Below are 17,587 nucleotides of genomic sequence, written 5' to 3'. Positions count from 1 at the left end.
GCTGTCGAGGGTTGTCAGTTGGCCAATTGAAATTGGTGACACCCGCTGACGTAATCTAACATCCAAAAGATTTCAAGATGATGGCCATTGAGGTATAAATTAAAACATGAATAATGACAAATATATGATACTTGGGGAGACGAAAGGCCTCTAATTGACACAAACTCCATTTACACCGTCAGGTTTGAAGTTTTGGCAAGAAATTTCAATGGATGGTGATACCAAAGTTCTGATTGTAAAACGCCTGGAGACATGCAGCCCAACAGCATTTGACACAGAAACTAAATATTGAGAGCCAAATAGAATCAGAATTGAGATTCGCCATCTAGTATTCGAGCCGCAGTGCCCATTCTCCAGTACCTCGAGACACCCCCGGGGCTCGCTGACGCCTTTGAACCTTTGTGGTATCCGATACATATACATTTATCCCCGTAACCATGCTACTGTACACACGAGTTGTCTCTTTTATCCTTTATCCAGTCGTTTCGAGATCGTTATGGTCAAGTCGTTTAGTCGTAACTGCGTCAATTGTCAGTGATGACTGGTAACGATAGTAACATTTTTTACATACCCCTGCTCCTTCTGCCTCAAAATCTCTTGATTGTGGCCCGTCTGCTTGCCCTGTTGCAAAGTCAGTATGCTAGATATGTGACCTCAATAGGTCTGACTTACCGAGATTCCTCCCTCAACAACTAACCGGTCGAGTTGGTAGAACTGACTGATGACCGTTTGGCGCTACTCCTTGTCAGCACTTCCCCTTCTTGACAATATCGTTATCACACACCTTCAAGCTTTGAAGCTCCTTGATCCCATGCTGGACCAACTCTTGCACCTTTCGGCTATCCTGCTCGCCCTGATGCTCCCGGAAAGCATCTCTCGTCCGTCGCTTCGCATACTCTCGGAAGTTGTACGCAGCGAACTGCGAGCCTTGCCGTAATAATTGGCGGTACTGGTCAAAATCCCCATCAGCAATTGTCGATATCAAGAGTGCACGGCGATCTCTGCAAATTTCCGGTGCCACAATGAGGGGCAAGACTCACGAGTGATCGGACTTGTTGCGGCATGTCGCCTTTGAGTGTACCAACGACAGACATTTGGTGTATGTTGCAGGTTGGGGAAATCGGCTAGATTGTAGATTCGCGACGGCTTAGAAGTATCCGATGATGCAAGACATTTGACGCTGCGAGCTCGGTGTTAGTCGGCGCGGAGAAATTTGCCGCTCCGGCCGGCCTTTCCGCCAGCGCAATTCGTACTGTATTGAGTCAGCATTTATTGGGGCCGAGCACAGTGCTTAGAAGGCCATTGCTGTTCGGCATCATGCTCCGTACATATCGGTGTATTATCAATCATTACGACGTGCATTTATGATAAAACTATTACCATATCTACAAGAAAATAAACTTTGGTCGATGTCACCTTTACGAGTGATACGCTTACCAGAGAACACTGTATTGTGGTTACGTATGCCAATAGTCCGACATATTGAACAACATGTAGTACATGCAGATAGGGAAATATGATCAACTTTAGTATATTTTAGGAGATTCTCTGCTACCCTAGAGTATTGACATTTCCTTTGACTTTTGACAACATGCGAGCATGGGTCAGATCTCCTATACGGAAGAAACAAGTGGTTTGGCTCCTGTGTGTCTAGTAAAACAATACTAGTTGAGGCTGAACTGTCATTCAGTGAATTCCTTGTGAATGTAGGGAACTTGGAAAACGACTTCCAGTCTACCTTATCCAACACTTATACGACATGCCCTCTGAACCTACTCAGAACCTCAAAAGCAAACCCATTCGTGCAAAACCATATCATTCCAACTCACATTTCACTAATGCCTCACCGCAACTACTCCTATCCCTCGCATCCAATCCCTACGGGCACATCCATCACCTGTCTTGAACCCTGAAGCTGAAAACGTGTCTCCTTGCAGCGGGTTCTTGATCATGTCCGAGAGTAACTGCAAGAAATGGGCTAGAACACAGAATACAAGCATGGAAACAGAACCGCAGTGATGATCTCTTCTCTCGCGCGTGTTGTCTCGGGCTTAGGAGCCGTTTCTGTCGGATGGACTATTCCGCGTCGTGGCGGTCGGGAGGTACGATATCAAGACATATGCAAGGGAATAAGAATCAACTAATGCCAAAAACATCATCAGTTGCATATAACGAAAAAGCTTCAATTTGGATGACGATAATGTTATGATCAATCAGAAAACCTCAGCTGGGTCAGTATCGAGTAGTGTCATTTCCCCAGCAAATACGACTGCAAGTCCCTCCCGATATGGCCAAGTCTATTTAAACGACAAGCCCGTTTATCGGATCTGGGTGACGAATTTACTAGTGAAGTGGCAGATGTTACACTCGCAGAGAGTCTCGGAACCCCTTGCATGAGAATTCGAGACTAGCGCCTACAGCATTTATCATCTGCATTAGAGAATCCCTTGCGTTAAGCAAGAAACGAAACTGAAATGCAGCCACACTTTGCCGCAAGAACTTTTTCAATGAGATGCACGTTACTCCGAACCGGTGAGATGCAACTCCAAGTGCGGGTTATGGCAGCTACCACGAATTCAGTCTCCAAACAGGGAAGTGAAGTTGAGAATGCTTCTCCCAGAGAATGTGAGTTGTGACACATGTGCAACCTGCTGTACGCTTTGGCATACTTCCCGGGAGCACCAGGTTGGAAAGAGAAGAGTGACCGAGGCCAGCAACGTGAGTTGTACAACTTGTAACATAGGACATGCTAGAGCGTTGAGGCTGAGAAAAGGAACGGGAAGCAACATGAACTAATCCGAAACGAGGTTCGACTGTGGACGGTTTATGCGTGCTCTCAGGAGATTACACATTTGGATGTTTTGAGAAGCTAACTGTTGTATGGGTGTGCGCTTGCGGCAGATGTCTAACTAATCGGGTCTTGGAGTAGGTTGCAGCTGTTTATGATGGCCCGAAACTGCGCGTCCTGTCTAGCAAGTTCGTCATCTTGTTGAGTCTCTGGTGGATTTGTTACAGATGAAATTGCTGTCTCAAGAGTTTCCGATGGGATCCCGTTGGTCTCAAGCAGCTGATCAAGCTTTGTATGCTCCCCCAAATCCGTGGTAAGCTGGGCCGTAAAGTTGTACCGCTTTAGGCTCTGGTTTGGTTTCACAATGGATACCGTCTTTGTTGGTTGCTCAGTTGATAGCGGAGGTATGAAACACAGGTTGGTGACAGAAGCATTTAGATTCGCAACGTCTGTAGGATGGCCGTTTTCGGCCAGACTCCACCGTAGAATCTTGCCCTTGGTGTGTCCGGACAATATCGAAGTGCCGTCATATGTCAGAGCAAGGCATGATGGCTGTCCAACTTCTGGATCCGAAACAGCAAGCGGGGTGTTGATTTGCACGACAATAGACGGCAGCTCTGTGCTGCGGGAACCAAGCAACGGCTTGTCGCCACCAAATAGCTCGACAAGGTAGACAGCACCGGCCTCAGAAGATACGAAGAGTGCCCTGGCACTTGGGTCCAGACGGGCGCAGAGAGGGAAGGCTGGGAAGAGCAGTGTACGAAGAAGCTGGCCGGTCTGGTAGTTCCAGATGATGCATGTCTTGTCCTTACTGGCGGACACGCATATGCTAGTTTCCGGGTTGGTACCAGGACCGACAGTTAGACTTGTGATAGCACCACGATGGTTGGAGAGGGTTAGATCAGGCTCTTGTTCCGCCTGAGCATCGAGCTCCAGGAGTCGTGATATTGACCAAACGTTAATGTTTGAGTCATCAGAACCGGATAGAATGTGATATGGCGTCACAGCCAAGCAAGAAACGGCTTGAACATGGCAAGGTGGTGTCGACACTAGCCGGCCTGTACACGTCTATATCACTTGTCAGTATTCACATTCGACGATAGTATCACGCGTATAAGGTAGCACTCGCAACGGCGTGAGTGAGACTGAACTAACCTCCCAGAGAAATAGTCTGCCCTCGGTAGAGCCCACGACTAACACTTGACCAGCAAGTGCCAAGCTGCGGATCCTCTCAGGGAACGGCACGAGAGCCTCCTGGTTGCCGCGTATACGCGAGTAGACGTGGACATGTGCCTTTTGGTCTTGTGCCGCAAAAATATGAGACTCACTGACGGCTAGACCGTTGAAAGGGGTAGAGCTCTTCTTGAAAGATGCCTTGATGGTGTGGGATGGTGTAAGGGAGTGAGAGTAGATGCCGACGTCCTTGGAAATGGCTGTGTTGGCTGCGAGAGGAGGACCGCAGATGGTCGAAACGAACTCTTGGGTCAGCATTGTTTTGGCTGCCGTTGACGAATGTCCTTTTCTGAGTTAATAAGATAGCTTCTACTGAAAGAGCTCTGCTGGGCTTTCAACTAAGGAATGTTGGCCCAAAGTCGTGGTAATGGTTGCAGGAAAGCGCCCGAGAAGTCGGGATCAGCCAATTCAAAAAGACAGTTGGTCCTAAATCCCGCAATGGACCATGCGTTCGGGAGACTGGAAGTGTCGTAGAACAAGCAAACAAAGATGGTGCTTGTGGTGATGTAGACTGAAGCGAAATAGCGAGCAAGACCAACAGGCACTTACAACTGCACCTAAAAATCTAGGTGGTGTTGTTTAGCTGACCAATCAGAGTTCTTTTTTCACTTTTTTTCAATGGCTTTTTTTCTCTTCGTATTGTGAAGGGTCCAGGTTGGTCCAGGTACAGTTCTAGATCCAGGAACTTTTCAAGATGAGACTAAGACGAGACGCGATTTTGATGAAGGAGATCTAATGTCTCTGAAAAGACCGAAACAAAATTGCCGGGATCGTTGTAGAAAGAACTTTTCTTTGTCTTTGTTTGCTCAGTCGAAGCACAAGCTTTGACCCTTTCTTTCGTCTGCCGCCGCGAAGTTTTGATTGCTTTTTTGGTGGATCCCATCTGTTCTCTTTGCGCCAAATGCAGCCGCGGGCGGTGAGCGCCTGATTTGGGAGATTAGCGCGGTGGACAGTGCACGAGCCCCTTAGAAATGTCACCATGTATCCATAGTTCAGGTACCATCAACGACTGATAGATCCAATTCTCCGGCTTCAGCTTGAATATGGGTAACATTGACTGTAGCTTAAGTTGGAATCGATTAAAGATGTATTGAATTGTTGTAATTGAAGCTGGATCAAAGCCAGTTCACGAGCAATTAGAGGTATTGACTTAGTTGAGCTCCACCGTCTTGCCTGCCACCCACTAACTTACAGCTGTTTCCTCTGAATCTGCACTCGAGTTCTCCAAAACAGTCCCTGTCTGCTTCAAACTTAATTGCTTTTTGCTTCTCGCATCATCATCGACCGTCTCTCCCTCAACGATTGACATCACTCCCTTGCTTACGGGTGCTCCACTCTAATTTCATGTCTTGCCGACCGTTACCACAGAGAATGGCTCTCTTTTCTTGTTCTTACTTCTCTTCTACTCGTTAAGAGTTAGCCTGCGGGCACTTATCACATACCAGACTAACCCCATTGTCAACAGGGTGATGTTTTCAGGTTTGATCATCAGATTGATATCAACAACAGTTCGAGAGAGCCACATCTGCCTCATTTGATCTCCTGCATGAGAACATATGGGCCAGGCTTGAAAGTGATATCACTTCTCGCCCATCTCGGCACCTTTCGCTTCCAGCACGTGCAGACGATAACCATGTGGTGACCGATAAGCGTACCGCATACACGCATGCCTGACCCAGTTCTAATGATCTCCCTTACATCTGCGGACCAGGGACACTCTCACACTACCCTGTCCTGTCAAGTCTGTCATAACCTGACCTGTTTGGGTTCTCCGCATCTCCATCGTTCCCCTGGCTATTTCTCATTATCATCTCCCTGCTTACAGATCCGAGTCTTCCCCGGTGCAATCGCGTATAAACGGCAGCTTAGAGGAGAGCTCTGCCCTATCTTGACCATTTTGGGGCCGAGACTTTACAATGGGGATCAGAGTTTAGCTTGCATACCAGTCTTTCGTTTCAGCCACGGTGCCATCACAACAATGCTGCTAAACTGGCCAAGGTGCTTACTGACTGACTATGATCGCGTCCGGTGATGCTTTGCGATCGGAGGAACAGATCTAATTATTCCCGGATCATGCACCAGTACTAACTCACCCGCCTCGAGGATCTACCTAATCATCTCACTGACGCAAAACTGTCTATCCCATGCCGTCGACGAGTTCAATGCCCAGCCGCTATTTGCGCCCTTGTTGATAATGTCTTGGCACACTGGAACACCATGTCCAGTGTTGCTTACTTGTCTCGACGCTAAGTGGAATTCAGTTGTCTTTCCTTACTGATGGCAGCTTCAAGTGAAAGTTCTGTCTTGGCGGCCCTGCATAGTTGCCGTTCGCGGACAATCGCTCGCGGCATTTTCCCGCTTGAGCTTTTTGTGAGAGCCGTAGGCATCTTCGCGTTCTCCAAGTGGAGATGTGATGTGATATGTAGAGATGTCACAGCAGATTCCAGCAGCCTGCATCCCGAGATGGAGGTAACAATGCTCATGGGCAACACAGACAACTCCCTTGTCCTCCCTTGCGCTTCTTCCTTGGTTTCTTCGCCCAAGGATCAGCAGCTTCCAAACCTTGAGGTCGAAAAGAGTCAAGGCCCATTAGAGCCGCTGTGCTTGGTGGTGGTCTATACGAACCTGTCTTGGTTTGTCTTGATTTGTTTTGCTTTTTCGCGGCGCGACCATTGCCTCCCCGACAACGCCACTCAGACTCCCACCTCATTCCTGTCGTCAGGGCGTGGCCGTTAGTTACATTCATCTCTTCCGCTGCCAGTGCCAGTGCCAACGCCAGTCCTGATGCCAGTATCACGTCCTTGGTTACCTGCTATGTGCAACTGCAACAGACCCCGCCCGCCCATTCTTTGACTTGTCCACTGCAGCCCAATTTCTTGCTTCCATCCCATGGCTGTCGACGTTTACAGTACGTACTTGTACATGGTCTCATCGATCTAACCGACTAATAAGCCCCTGCCTCCCTCGATCGACGGTGTCTCGCCCTGCATGTCCACTTCTAGCCACTCTTATATCCACTATTCCCTGATGACTTGCGATTAAGTTCCAGTCCGAGTCAAATCATATAAGTGTCGTCGTGCCCTTTGAGTTCGCCCTCTTCTAAATGCCAAGGCAGTGAATCACGTTAATTCGTGGTCTGTTCTTGTTGTTGGGTCTTGTTCGTCCCTGCATCAGCCTCCATGTCTGTGCTTGCTCCTAGGATTCCAGTGGTTATATACTTATACAGACAAGATCCAAATTCACGCGAGGCTTCACCATCGCCCTCAGCATCATCTACTCCTTCGAAAAGACGTTCAGTCTCAAGTATGACAGGCTTGCTGCCGCTTGCATTACCAGCTCCCCGCTCAGAGACACCAAGTATTCTCGACGAAGAAGTCATTGACGACATGATGGATTGTTTTCCCGAGATGCTAGCCAGAGATCTGGAAAGATCGAGCTCAGTGTTCATGGCAAAGAACATGACTGCTGGTATGCCTTCCGCTCCTGTGTGGTTTGCAGAGGACCAGGTCACTCGGGGCATAATGGGACCAAGTCGAATTATTACTTCCCCATATCAATCCGGATCCGTGCGAGTACAGAATTTAGGGTCGATAGAAGAGCGGCAGTCAATGGTGTCTTTTCTTGAACATCGTGGGCATGGTGCTGATGAAATTGAATCTGACGAGGAGTCCGAATCATCATCAGAGTCCTCTGAAGCCATTGAGGTACCTTGTATCAAGTTACGCGAGCAATCCATTGTCACAACAGCGACATCTCTCACATCAGCCAGTGGAAACCCACCATCGCCCAAAGATCTCTTGTCGCCCACGCGAGGACAAGAATACAGCTGGATTGATATTGATTCTGACGATGACGATGAGCCTGAGCCTCAATTTCGGGAGCAGTTGGCCACGCCAAAAGAGACTGCTGCTTTATCACCACGACCTCCTACACCACCAAACACCGAGCCTACCTTTGATATCACTGTCATGATGGAGGCGCCCAGACCTCGCCTTCACAGAGCCTGCTCTTGCATTGACGAGTCTCCCAAACTGAACAAACACAAAAGGCAATTCTCAGTCAAATCTATGGACGCGCCAACTATCCCCCCCCGAAAAACATCCCTCACAAGTGCGACAGATCCATTGGACACAACTCCTCGGATCGTAATACCCAGCTTTGATTCGCGGATAGGCCCGGACAGTCAAGGTTACACCAAGCAGTCACCCTCTTACACCCAGCGCTTTCGCGATGAGACCGACAACAACACAATCCTTCTCAAATCAGACTTTGGATCAATTGAGCTAGAAATCGAGGACGAAGACACATTCATGGATCACTATCCACCTCCCCCACCACTGTCACGACCTGACACAGTTTATATCGAACAAACTCCACCACCATCACCACTACCCACTGTCGAATCGTGGCTAGACGACTCCAATCCTCCATGTCTTCCTCAAATTCCCGTTGACGACTTGGCAAAGGCCGTGCCGCTGCCGCCTGATATTATCGAAACACTACGAGTGTCAATTGCTTGCTTCCCGGAAACAATGCTCTTGTCATCTAGCTTGACAACAGAAACAATTCGCGCCTACTCAAAGAAAGTTCGGCAACCGTCAGTCGACGCTTGGTCTGAGCCAGCTACCGATTCATCGACGCTGCACCCACGAAAGTCAATCTGGAAGAAGGTTGTCTCACATGGTCGCGACTCAACTAGCACCAGACGTCAGCGGTTACACTCGTATGATAACAACACACATTCGGGCGCCGCCGCATCTCCAGTGCCTTGGGCCCCGTTGCGACATGTGTTTTCCGGCTGCTCAGATTACATCTGTGATGCCTTGTATGCGCACATCGTCGCCTACAACTACGTTTCACGAGTTCCCCGCAACCAGCCATCAGGACAGCGAGCGTCAACCTCCGACTCGAAACAGCAGGGTGAGAATATCCCAAAGAAGGCTGCATCGCTTCTAGGCCTAGGCACACCTCAGGTCAACCCCTCACCTAGTGTTGGTCGATTCGCCAAGAAGTTCAGTGCTCCCCTGACAGTCATGGGATTCGGCAAGGAGGAAACATCTACAGCAACTGTCCAAGACAATGCGACACGAAACATCGAATCAGGTCTTCTTCGCTGTATCTCTAGGCTAGTGGCTACAGCCAGGATGATCTCTGAAGGAGGTGCTGGGGAGGAGAGATTAATGGACACGGCGCCGCCACAGGAGGTTGATATGATCTTCGTCAGGAGTATATGTGAGATCGTTAGACTATCAGAGGAGGCATCATGAAGCCTGGTCATTGAAGTAGCACAACCTCCGGGGCATTGACCCAAAGCGCTCTTTTCAGCAGCCTTTTTTTATGTTCATATATGGGAATGGTGTTAATGGTTGTATACCCTGATTGACAGGTTGGGACTTTTTACTTGGCCTGTGGACCAACGAACTCGAGATAATGCAGTCACATCGACTCTGAATTGAAACATTACACTACAGTCTTACTTAGTACTCCTCTGCTATTGTCAGCCAAGTGACGTCTGACTGTTTCAGCCCTTTCACCAACACTTTCCTAGAAACCCAGTTCCCCGTCTAACGTTGCACCGAGTCCATGCATACGGCTCGCCAAGACCGTCATCCCAGACCAAGGGATAAGAGGCTTGAAGCTATCGAGGACAACAAACCTGGGGGATAATGAGGCTTTCGAACTACCAACAAAACTACTCTAACGTTTTTAAAGTTCCCCGTACGGGCGCAGGTCCCTGATTATCCGAAGGGGGAGTTTATTCAGGCTGAGCTATGGCGTTTTAGATCGTAGAGCCAGATGGTTCCCGGAGCTAATAGTCTTACTAGGGGGAGCTATAGTATCTTAGCTCGGATCGAAAAACTCATGGTAGTATTTCAGCTTCTCGGGTCCGAGGCTTGCCGTGATTTGTAATGCATGTCATGAGACGACGCCAAGAGATCTAGGGATTGTGTGTGAGACACATGCCTGGAGTATGTATTTGTGTTTATTGTCGGAGACATTTTTCTAAATCACGGACTATGGCTAATTCACCGATCATACAGCTAACGGTCCTTTGTCGTCGCCAAAAAGCTCATCGTGCCACTTCACAGCGTGACCTGGCGTCTGGCACACGGCGTCCCAGTCTATAGGCGTAAAGTTTGGCTTCTTGGGAGAGAACACGCGGGCTTTGCGCAGCTTATCTTCTTGCGGCGATTTATACGCGATCTTATCTCCGTTAAGATCGATCTCTGCGAGTGTGGGAGGTGAGGAGGTTGGTTGGAGACGTTGGGTGATGAGATGGCGGAGGTGAGGATAGTACCACATCTTGTGCCACCAGTTCTTGAGTCTGAAACCTTTAAGCCCGTTTATGTAGGCGTTGTGATGGATTGCGATTGGTATTGTGCCGAAGAAGAAGTCTGTGTAGAGGGGGATTGTACCCCAGTTTGTAGAAGACAGGAGTTTGTCTTTTATGTTGCGTAGTTCGGATGGTATGCCGTGAATGCGAATATCCCCTGGAACGCCAGCTTTTTGAGATTCTTCGCGGATGTTGGTGTCGTTGGAGAGATTGACGAAGTAGCCGTCTTCTTCGGAGGAACATGTTGGTGGTGCCGTGGTGAAGTTGTAGTCTAGACCAATACCAAACTCGAATCGTTTTCCAAGGAGGGCGGCATCTGCGATATCACGGACTGTACGATCAAGTGAATTTCTGTCGTTGAAAGCAGCAGAGCCGTTCCATGATGATCCAAGATGTCTCATCCACTCGCGCCAAATCTCCTGGTCTCCGATAACCTCACCAATAAGCGCCTGGTCACTCCAAAGTTGACGACCTTTCATGGCCACTGTATCGATTTTTTCTTTGGATCTTTTTAGAGCATCTCTCAATCCTCCCATAGAGCCCATGATAAGGCCGCTGTTCACACATCGGGGTCGGACCTTTTTGTACTTGCGCGCTGGATCGAAAGACCATGGGACTTTATCTGTATCTTCTCCATACATGTCCTTCGGCACAGGCGATTCAGGCCAGTGCTCATAGTGAGGATCAGACCCGGAGTAAGAATCTGGAAAACAATCTTTTGCTGTAGTGACGATTATGTCCTGCCGGGGTGGTGATATAGGAGAGTCAGTGCCAATACCAAGATCTTTCCACTCTTTGCGTATCCTTGCATCTGCTTCACCGTTAAGACGATGATATCGTTCTAGCAAAACAGAAGGTGGAAGTTGAAACCACATATCATACGCATCTACCAACACCGCAACATCATCCTCTCCTACATCGTCGCTTTTTGATTCGAGGAGTGTTTCGATTGCCCCTAGAAGACTTTCGAGCTTGGCAATGTGACTACCTGCAAAGTGCCATGCAGGCCGATTGTATTCACGGTTCCAGTTCAGGAGAATGGGCATTGGATAACCCATCGCGACGGCGGACATGATGGTTTTGCAGAGATTGATGTGTGGTGAGTCTGCGGGCATGAAGAGACGCATACGACGGGATGCGCTTGGTTTGGAAGATCTTTGAGGGACTGCAAGAGCCTTTAACTCATTGGTTGTGAGAGTTGATGAGCCATGATGACCGGGAAGAATGTGATTCAGTGGTTGAGAAAACTGGCTATGTTAGTTGCGTTGGAGATGATGAAGTTTATTTGACTTACAAGTCCCGTATATGTTATCCATGAGACAAGGATGAATGTGAGGGTGATGACTATCCACCTGAAGCTTTTCAGATATCGCGGTATGAACCATGATGGCTTCAACTGAGCCAGAAATGGTCGAGCTGACTGGGCAGATGGAAACGATGCATCTTCAGGGTCAGCATTTGGGGCTCTTCTCATCCTGGAGGACGAGCGATGTGATATTGAAGACGAGGCCATTACAGATCACCTTGGTCATGTTGATGGGAGTGCTATAATCATCTTCGACAATCGGATATGGAATATTATGAGATCCTTGTGATCCATGATGATTATCTTTAGCTCCTTTCCTCATGATACTGTAGTTGTCTATCATGACTCTAGCCTCCAAATAATCCATCATGAACCCACTATTCACCGCAGATCTTTAGCGTTCAATCAATACGCTACAGCCAATCACTCGACATCGTGCCCTTGAAAACAGCCCCACGTGGTCCAACCAGAGGCTCTACATCAGCTTCCTCTTCCATCCAATCTTTGTACGTCATTTTACGCTGGTGATGAATTGATTCGTAACAAGATGCTCTATAATTCCTTAACCAGCTTAAGGTAGGGTATTAGAGACATGTCGTCAGTTGGTTCTCTCGTATTTATCCGCGGTCTTTTGGGCTCCGTAAACCGTATTCGGCCAGAGGGTTAAATAAGCTTACATTGCATTTATTGATTTCAGGCTGCTTAAAGTATTGGTTGATTTGTTCTTTGTTGAAAAGCCTCTTTTTTGCTTCACTTTTTTTTATTCTGACTCTTTCATGGAGGATTTGAGGTGATGGGGTTCAATACGGATGCTCAGAAGAGCTCGAGGTTGAGTGTTACGATGCTAACGTACCTCGGTTTTGCGATTCTCGGTAATTTGACTGTTGCGTGTCTTCACATGAAGTCTCAACTGACCACTCTCAGGCCTCGTGAATGCGATTGTGCCATTCATCGTGCACTCAGCAAATTATCTCATCATTCCGTATCCGCGATGGATCGTTCTTCTCATCGAGACTCTTCCAGCTTTGGCGACGAAGCTTCTTATGCCCCATATTCTTCATCGTGTTCCCTACTGGATGCGTCCTCTCACTATTGGAGCAGGCTGGATCATCGTGGCCATCGTCACAAATGTTACGCCGCCTAATATTGCACCACCACTTCGAATCTTGACATCAGTTCTGGGATCGATATCCGCTGCTGCAATGGAAGTTTCATTTCTGGGAATGCTGCGATACTACGGCCGTGTTGGACTCGCAGGATGGGGCGCTGGTGTTGGAGCCGGGGCTGTGTTCTGCGCAATCTTGCCATTTGTTCTAACAGTCTGGCTGGGGTCCTTTTTACGGGACTTTATTGACTGCATTTATGCACTTACAGGTGCTATGCTTGTGGCATTCTTTGTCATTCTGCCAGGAGCACCTGTCAACTATCCTCATGCGCAACAGGAAGCGTCAAAGGTGGACGTTGAGGATGCTTCTCTGCTCGCCCAGGATCCAGTTGAGCAGCTCTCACGTATGCTCAGCACTAGAAACCGACTCAATCTTACTAAAGCCATGATTCGACCATTCATGATGCCTTTGTTTGGGGCATTTGCTATTCAGGCCTTGGCGTACCCAGGCATCTCTCGAGCTTTGCCTCTTCCAACATCGTACACGTCGTTCTTCTCCTACTTCACCACTTACGGCCTCGCTTTCCAGCTCGGCAACTTTATCTCCCGCACTCATACTCTCCTCCTCCGGCCCACTAGTGCCAAAGCCGCCTTTACAGTTATCGGAGCTTCGACATTCATCTTGCTCGCCAACTCCATCTTCCTAATCTTCTCAACCGAAGTCCTTGTGGGATTGCTGGCTTTCGGGGCCGGTCTTGGCGGAGGAGCAGTATACATGGCTATTTTCGACCGGGTGCTGCAAGACAAATCCTTCGAGTCGGGAATCAATTTGGAGTTCGGACTTCAGGTGGCGGGAGCTGGTGAGACTGCTGGTGTTATTATCGGTGGGTTGCTGGGCGTGATGCTCGAGAGTTTGATGTGTGGAGGCACATTTACGACCACAAAAAGATGGTGCCACACAAGTCATTGATGAATATGGATACAGATGATAGACAAGGCCTGGATAGTAAGATTTATGATTAAATGAACAATTGAATTCCATTGAGATCACACCCAACTTACAGCCATCACGAGCTAGGGCTCAATAGGCTGAGGTCATATCCATCTAATTACGCATTCATATTCTATAATCTCAAAAACAATGTTCACTGGTTAGATAGAATTTCATGGCATATACTGTTCGTTTTGTTCAAGTAGAGCATTCTTGAACCTCATTCGTCAGTTTCACCTATACCCATGAGGAGACTAGCCATAAGCACAGCCACCTCACTATGTCCCAGGCTTCAGCTTTAACCATCAACTTTTATACCGGCTCATCAATCCCCTTCGCTTTACATAACATAAAACTGCTTATCTCATGACACTCTTTCATTTCCATTGGTCTTTAACCCAACCATCACTTCCTTTGTCAACTGACGTTCCTCGCCATCATGATGAAACGAAGGACTCACAACAAGTCTCGGCACGGCTGTCGAAACTGCAAAAAGCGCCATGTTAAGGTACATCTATTAAACCATATCTCATAACATATCACTAATTCCTTCAGTGTGACGAAGGAGGACCTCCCTGCACCAACTGTCTAGCCCGCAATCTCGAAGGCTGCTCATATCTCACCGAGCCACCAACCCAGCTCCCAGCAACAGAGACCAGACGCAAAATAGAGCTTGAACTGATGCACCGCTGGACATCATCAAGCTACAAGAGTCTGGCTAGTATTCCAGAAGATAACCAATGGCTACAAGAAGACATGGCTCGCTGGGCTCTTAAGCATGAGTATCTCCTACAGGGCATGTTTGCCTTCTCAGCTCTCGAAGTCGCGCTCTGCGGGGGTGCTGTAGTTGTTGAAGAAGACTATGACACATATTATGCCAAGTTGGCGGTGGAGTACTACGATAAAGCAAGTCGTTCGTTCAGAGCACAGCTTGAGAACGTCAACTCTGAGAATGCCCAGAAGATCTTCATGTTCTCATTCCTTGCTGTGGCTGTTAACATGGCTCTCGGCCAATGCAGTGCTTTCGAAGAGCTTCACGAGGGTGTTTTAGAACGCATGGTGACATTGTGGGAGCTTCTCATGGGAAATGCCTCTATCGCCAATCAGCACTTCGACGCTTTGATATCAGGAGCTCTATCGCGATCTACAGAGGCTTTAATGTTAAGAACACAACTTCAGACTGAGACACCCACATCGTTGAGCAAGGAAACCGAGGAAGCTCTGGAGAGTCTAAGCACTATCATCAACAAAGCCTGCGAAACACCCTCCGGTTCAACTCCAAACGACCAGTCCGAAGCCAGTGTACGGATCAGCTCATACCGCACAAGCTTCTCCGCCATACAAACGTGTTTCGTACAAGACTCCAAAGACATCTTCAAGGGCATGGCGATAGGATTTCCTGCACTCGCAGGACGAGACTTTGGGTTGGCGCTCAAGAGCTCAGATCCAATGGCTTTACTTTTGATGGTATTCTGGGGAGTGCAGCTTGACACGTTAGGCAAGATCGCTTGGTGGGTTGGCACCTTTGGCAAGAAGATGGTGGACGAAGTCTCAGAGATGCTGTGGGAACCTGATCCCGAGTTTGATATTATGGATATGTCTGAGTGGAGAGAGTGTATTACTTGGGCTAGGGCAGAAGTTGGTTTGGCGCCCATTGTCGGGGCTACAAAAGAGCCATGATGTATGGCTGCGTTTTGTACAAAATGTGTAGAACTATTCGGCATGACGGACTCACCACTTATTCGGCTTGTTTGTAGGCCATGCAGATACCCAACTCAGTTTAATATAATTTTATATGATTGAGCGGCGTTCAGATCTAAAGCAGTATTACAGCATAACCAATTGGTCTCGATAATCCAAGCTTGCGCTGTTTCCTGTCTCTTTTCTGGTGCTTATATGGCCCTCCCTTAATCAAATCGGCAATAAGTGCCTGGTATCTTAGTCTATTTTCCCCTTATTCCTTACCCCATCGTGAGGTCTCGTCGCCCTCCTTCCACTCGCGTTCGACGTATCCAAGCTCCTTCTTGACCTTCTCTACAGTCTCCTTGTCGCCCGTGTTCTTTCCAATGTTGTCACTATAATCGATTAGTCAAGACTATCGTCAGTCTTGATACAAAGCACTCACCTGATCTTGACAGCCGGGCGGCCTGCCGCTGAGCTGATCTTGATGACAATGTTCAAAGGCACAGATTTGGTGCCAGTCTTGAGATGCACAAAGTCGTTGGTAAGGTACGTTCCCACACCAAATGTTGGCTGGAAGCCAAGGTCCTCGGCAATCTTCTTATACTCGAGACACCTCTCGATGTTCAGTGAGTCAGAGAAAACAATGAGCTTCTTGTCAGTGATACCCTGCTTGTCGTAGAACTCTCTCATCCACTTAGTGTATTCTGCAGGGTCGCCAGAATCTTGACGAATACCAGCAAAGGTCTCTGCGTATGTCTTCATGGTTCCGTCAGCCTTCTTGAAGGTCTCTGCTGGGAAGCCACCCTCGATAGGTTGCACAGGCTGAGTGAAAGCTCGCAGAAACTCTTGAGTTCCGAAAGTGTCGGTCAAAGCAATACCGAGCTTGTTGCCGAAACAAGCTACCCAGTGTCGCAGTGCAACCTCGGTGGCTGACTTGTAGTCACCAATAATAGCGGCAACACCCATGAACCACTCGTGAGCAACAGTTCCTACAGGTGGGATGTTGAAGCGCATAGCCAGATGGACGTTACTGGTTCCAGATAGCTTGCCAGGGAATCCCTTCTTCTCAGCTTCCTTGGAAGCTTGCACCAATCCTCGGAATACAAGGGCCTGGGTGTGGTAGTCGCGACGTCTTCTTGTGCCGAATTCGGATGTGATGCATCCTGCCTCCAATAGCTTAAGTCCCTTCTCGAATGCTTGCTTTTCTTGGCCCTCATAGTTCCAGTCTGTGTCCATGAACTTGAAGTACGCCTCGGATGTCAGCGCAAGCATGGGAATTTCGTAGAGAATTGTGTCGACCCAAGTGCCCTTGATTTGAATATCAACGTCGCCAACAATTGAGTCATCTCCATTATCCTCGCCGACAGGAGTGAAGGTAGCGACAACTTGTTCTCGGGGGCTAAGGCGGAACTCCTTGAGGAAGTTGAGGTAGTCGTCAGAGAGGTAGTCGCAGTGCTTCTTGAGGAAAAGGTATTCATCGGTGGAAAGAGAAATGTTTCCAAGCTCTGTCCATCAAGGTTAGTCTGGGATTTGGAGGTGAGATCACCAAAAACTGCGTTTCTTACTTCGAATTTGCTCTTCGAGCCACTTGAAGGCGGTTCGCGACAGCTTCTTGTCTGGAGTTCGGTTGGTGTAGGCGTATGTCACAGGTACATCTTTGAAGAACTTGAAGACGGCACATTGCATCGTCAACTTGTACAGATCAGTGTCGAGGAAGGAGATGACGCCCTCTGGGAAGGGCGAGGAGCTGTTGAAATCCATGACGGGGTTTTGTAGGTGTTGTTATGACAAAGTCGAACTCGGGAGAGAAATCCTTTCACTTTTATAGCTGGGGGCTTATAAAGCTTGGAGAGCAGAGTTCGGGAATGCGGAAGTAGATCGAGGAAATCGTGGATAACGCGGCTCGGAAGAACGTGGATTAAGGACGAGGAGGATACTGAAAAGACAGGACCATATACGACTTTAACGTTGTCGTTGAGCTGTAGGTTATGACGTTTGCGAATTTGCGACGTTCCGTTGAGTCATGAGAAGAGATCTAGAACCGACGAAAATGTGACGCATTCAGAAGAGATCTAGAATAGCACGAACGAACCCGCAGAAGAAGGGAAGCAGAGGGGCACGCTCTGAGGGAAGGTGAGGGGTTGGTC

General features: G+C 48.3%; 7 protein-coding genes across 8 annotated transcripts; 3 read left to right on the top strand and 4 right to left on the bottom strand.

The window, feature by feature from the left end:
- Window positions 1–82: 82 nt before the first annotated feature.
- FOIG_10936 (uncharacterized protein) lies at window positions 83–1,188 on the bottom strand. The gene is made up of 5 exons (XM_031211460.1): window positions 1,041–1,188; window positions 785–949; window positions 673–735; window positions 572–621; window positions 83–519 (listed from the first exon to the last, which is right to left on the bottom strand). The coding sequence occupies exons 1-5, from the start codon at window positions 1,092–1,094 to the stop codon at window positions 510–512; spliced, it is 342 nt and encodes a 113-aa protein (XP_031058644.1). The 5' UTR covers window positions 1,095–1,188; the 3' UTR covers window positions 83–509.
- Window positions 1,189–2,721: 1,533 nt separating this feature from the next.
- FOIG_10935 (uncharacterized protein) lies at window positions 2,722–4,893 on the bottom strand. Its single transcript, XM_031211459.1, has 2 exons — window positions 3,944–4,893; window positions 2,722–3,856 (listed from the first exon to the last, which is right to left on the bottom strand). Exons 1-2 carry the CDS (start codon window positions 4,277–4,279, stop codon window positions 2,906–2,908), a joined length of 1,287 nt encoding a protein of 428 aa, XP_031058643.1. The 5' UTR covers window positions 4,280–4,893; the 3' UTR covers window positions 2,722–2,905.
- An 834-nt stretch (window positions 4,894–5,727) lies between these two features.
- Window positions 5,728–10,676, top strand: FOIG_10934 (uncharacterized protein). Of its 2 annotated transcripts, XM_031211458.1 has the most exons (2): window positions 5,728–7,202; window positions 7,253–10,676. In XM_031211458.1, the coding sequence occupies exon 2, from the start codon at window positions 7,327–7,329 to the stop codon at window positions 9,286–9,288; it is 1,962 nt and encodes a 653-aa protein (XP_031058642.1). In that variant the 5' UTR covers window positions 5,728–7,202; window positions 7,253–7,326; the 3' UTR covers window positions 9,289–10,676. The 2 variants fall into 2 exon arrangements, with proteins under 2 accessions (XP_031058642.1, XP_031058641.1); XM_031211457.1 differs by having other exon boundaries at window positions 5,728–10,676.
- On the bottom strand, window positions 9,652–12,026 carry FOIG_10933 (uncharacterized protein). The gene is made up of 2 exons (XM_031211456.1): window positions 11,650–12,026; window positions 9,652–11,602 (listed from the first exon to the last, which is right to left on the bottom strand). Exons 1-2 carry the CDS (start codon window positions 11,866–11,868, stop codon window positions 10,055–10,057), a joined length of 1,767 nt encoding a protein of 588 aa, XP_031058640.1. The 5' UTR covers window positions 11,869–12,026; the 3' UTR covers window positions 9,652–10,054.
- A 160-nt stretch (window positions 12,027–12,186) lies between these two features.
- FOIG_10932 (uncharacterized protein) lies at window positions 12,187–13,947 on the top strand. Its single transcript, XM_031211455.1, has 2 exons — window positions 12,187–12,533; window positions 12,586–13,947. The coding sequence occupies exons 1-2, from the start codon at window positions 12,455–12,457 to the stop codon at window positions 13,734–13,736; spliced, it is 1,230 nt and encodes a 409-aa protein (XP_031058639.1). The 5' UTR covers window positions 12,187–12,454; the 3' UTR covers window positions 13,737–13,947.
- A 101-nt stretch (window positions 13,948–14,048) lies between these two features.
- On the top strand, window positions 14,049–15,607 carry FOIG_10931 (uncharacterized protein). The gene is made up of 2 exons (XM_031211454.1): window positions 14,049–14,265; window positions 14,313–15,607. Exons 1-2 carry the CDS (start codon window positions 14,197–14,199, stop codon window positions 15,435–15,437), a joined length of 1,194 nt encoding a protein of 397 aa, XP_031058638.1. The 5' UTR covers window positions 14,049–14,196; the 3' UTR covers window positions 15,438–15,607.
- FOIG_10930 (nicotinate phosphoribosyltransferase) lies at window positions 14,315–17,560 on the bottom strand. The gene is made up of 3 exons (XM_031211453.1): window positions 17,006–17,560; window positions 15,883–16,945; window positions 14,315–15,832 (listed from the first exon to the last, which is right to left on the bottom strand). Exons 1-3 carry the CDS (start codon window positions 17,199–17,201, stop codon window positions 15,712–15,714), a joined length of 1,380 nt encoding a protein of 459 aa, XP_031058637.1. The 5' UTR covers window positions 17,202–17,560; the 3' UTR covers window positions 14,315–15,711.
- Window positions 17,561–17,587: the final 27 nt, after the last annotated feature.

This window comes from Fusarium odoratissimum, assembly GCF_000260195.1.
Source record: "Fusarium odoratissimum NRRL 54006 unplaced genomic scaffold supercont1.20, whole genome shotgun sequence".
NCBI lineage: Eukaryota > Fungi > Ascomycota > Sordariomycetes > Hypocreales > Nectriaceae > Fusarium > Fusarium odoratissimum.
The sequence above is the reverse complement of the archived record's forward strand: the minus strand, read 5'-3'. Positions and strand labels throughout refer to the sequence as shown.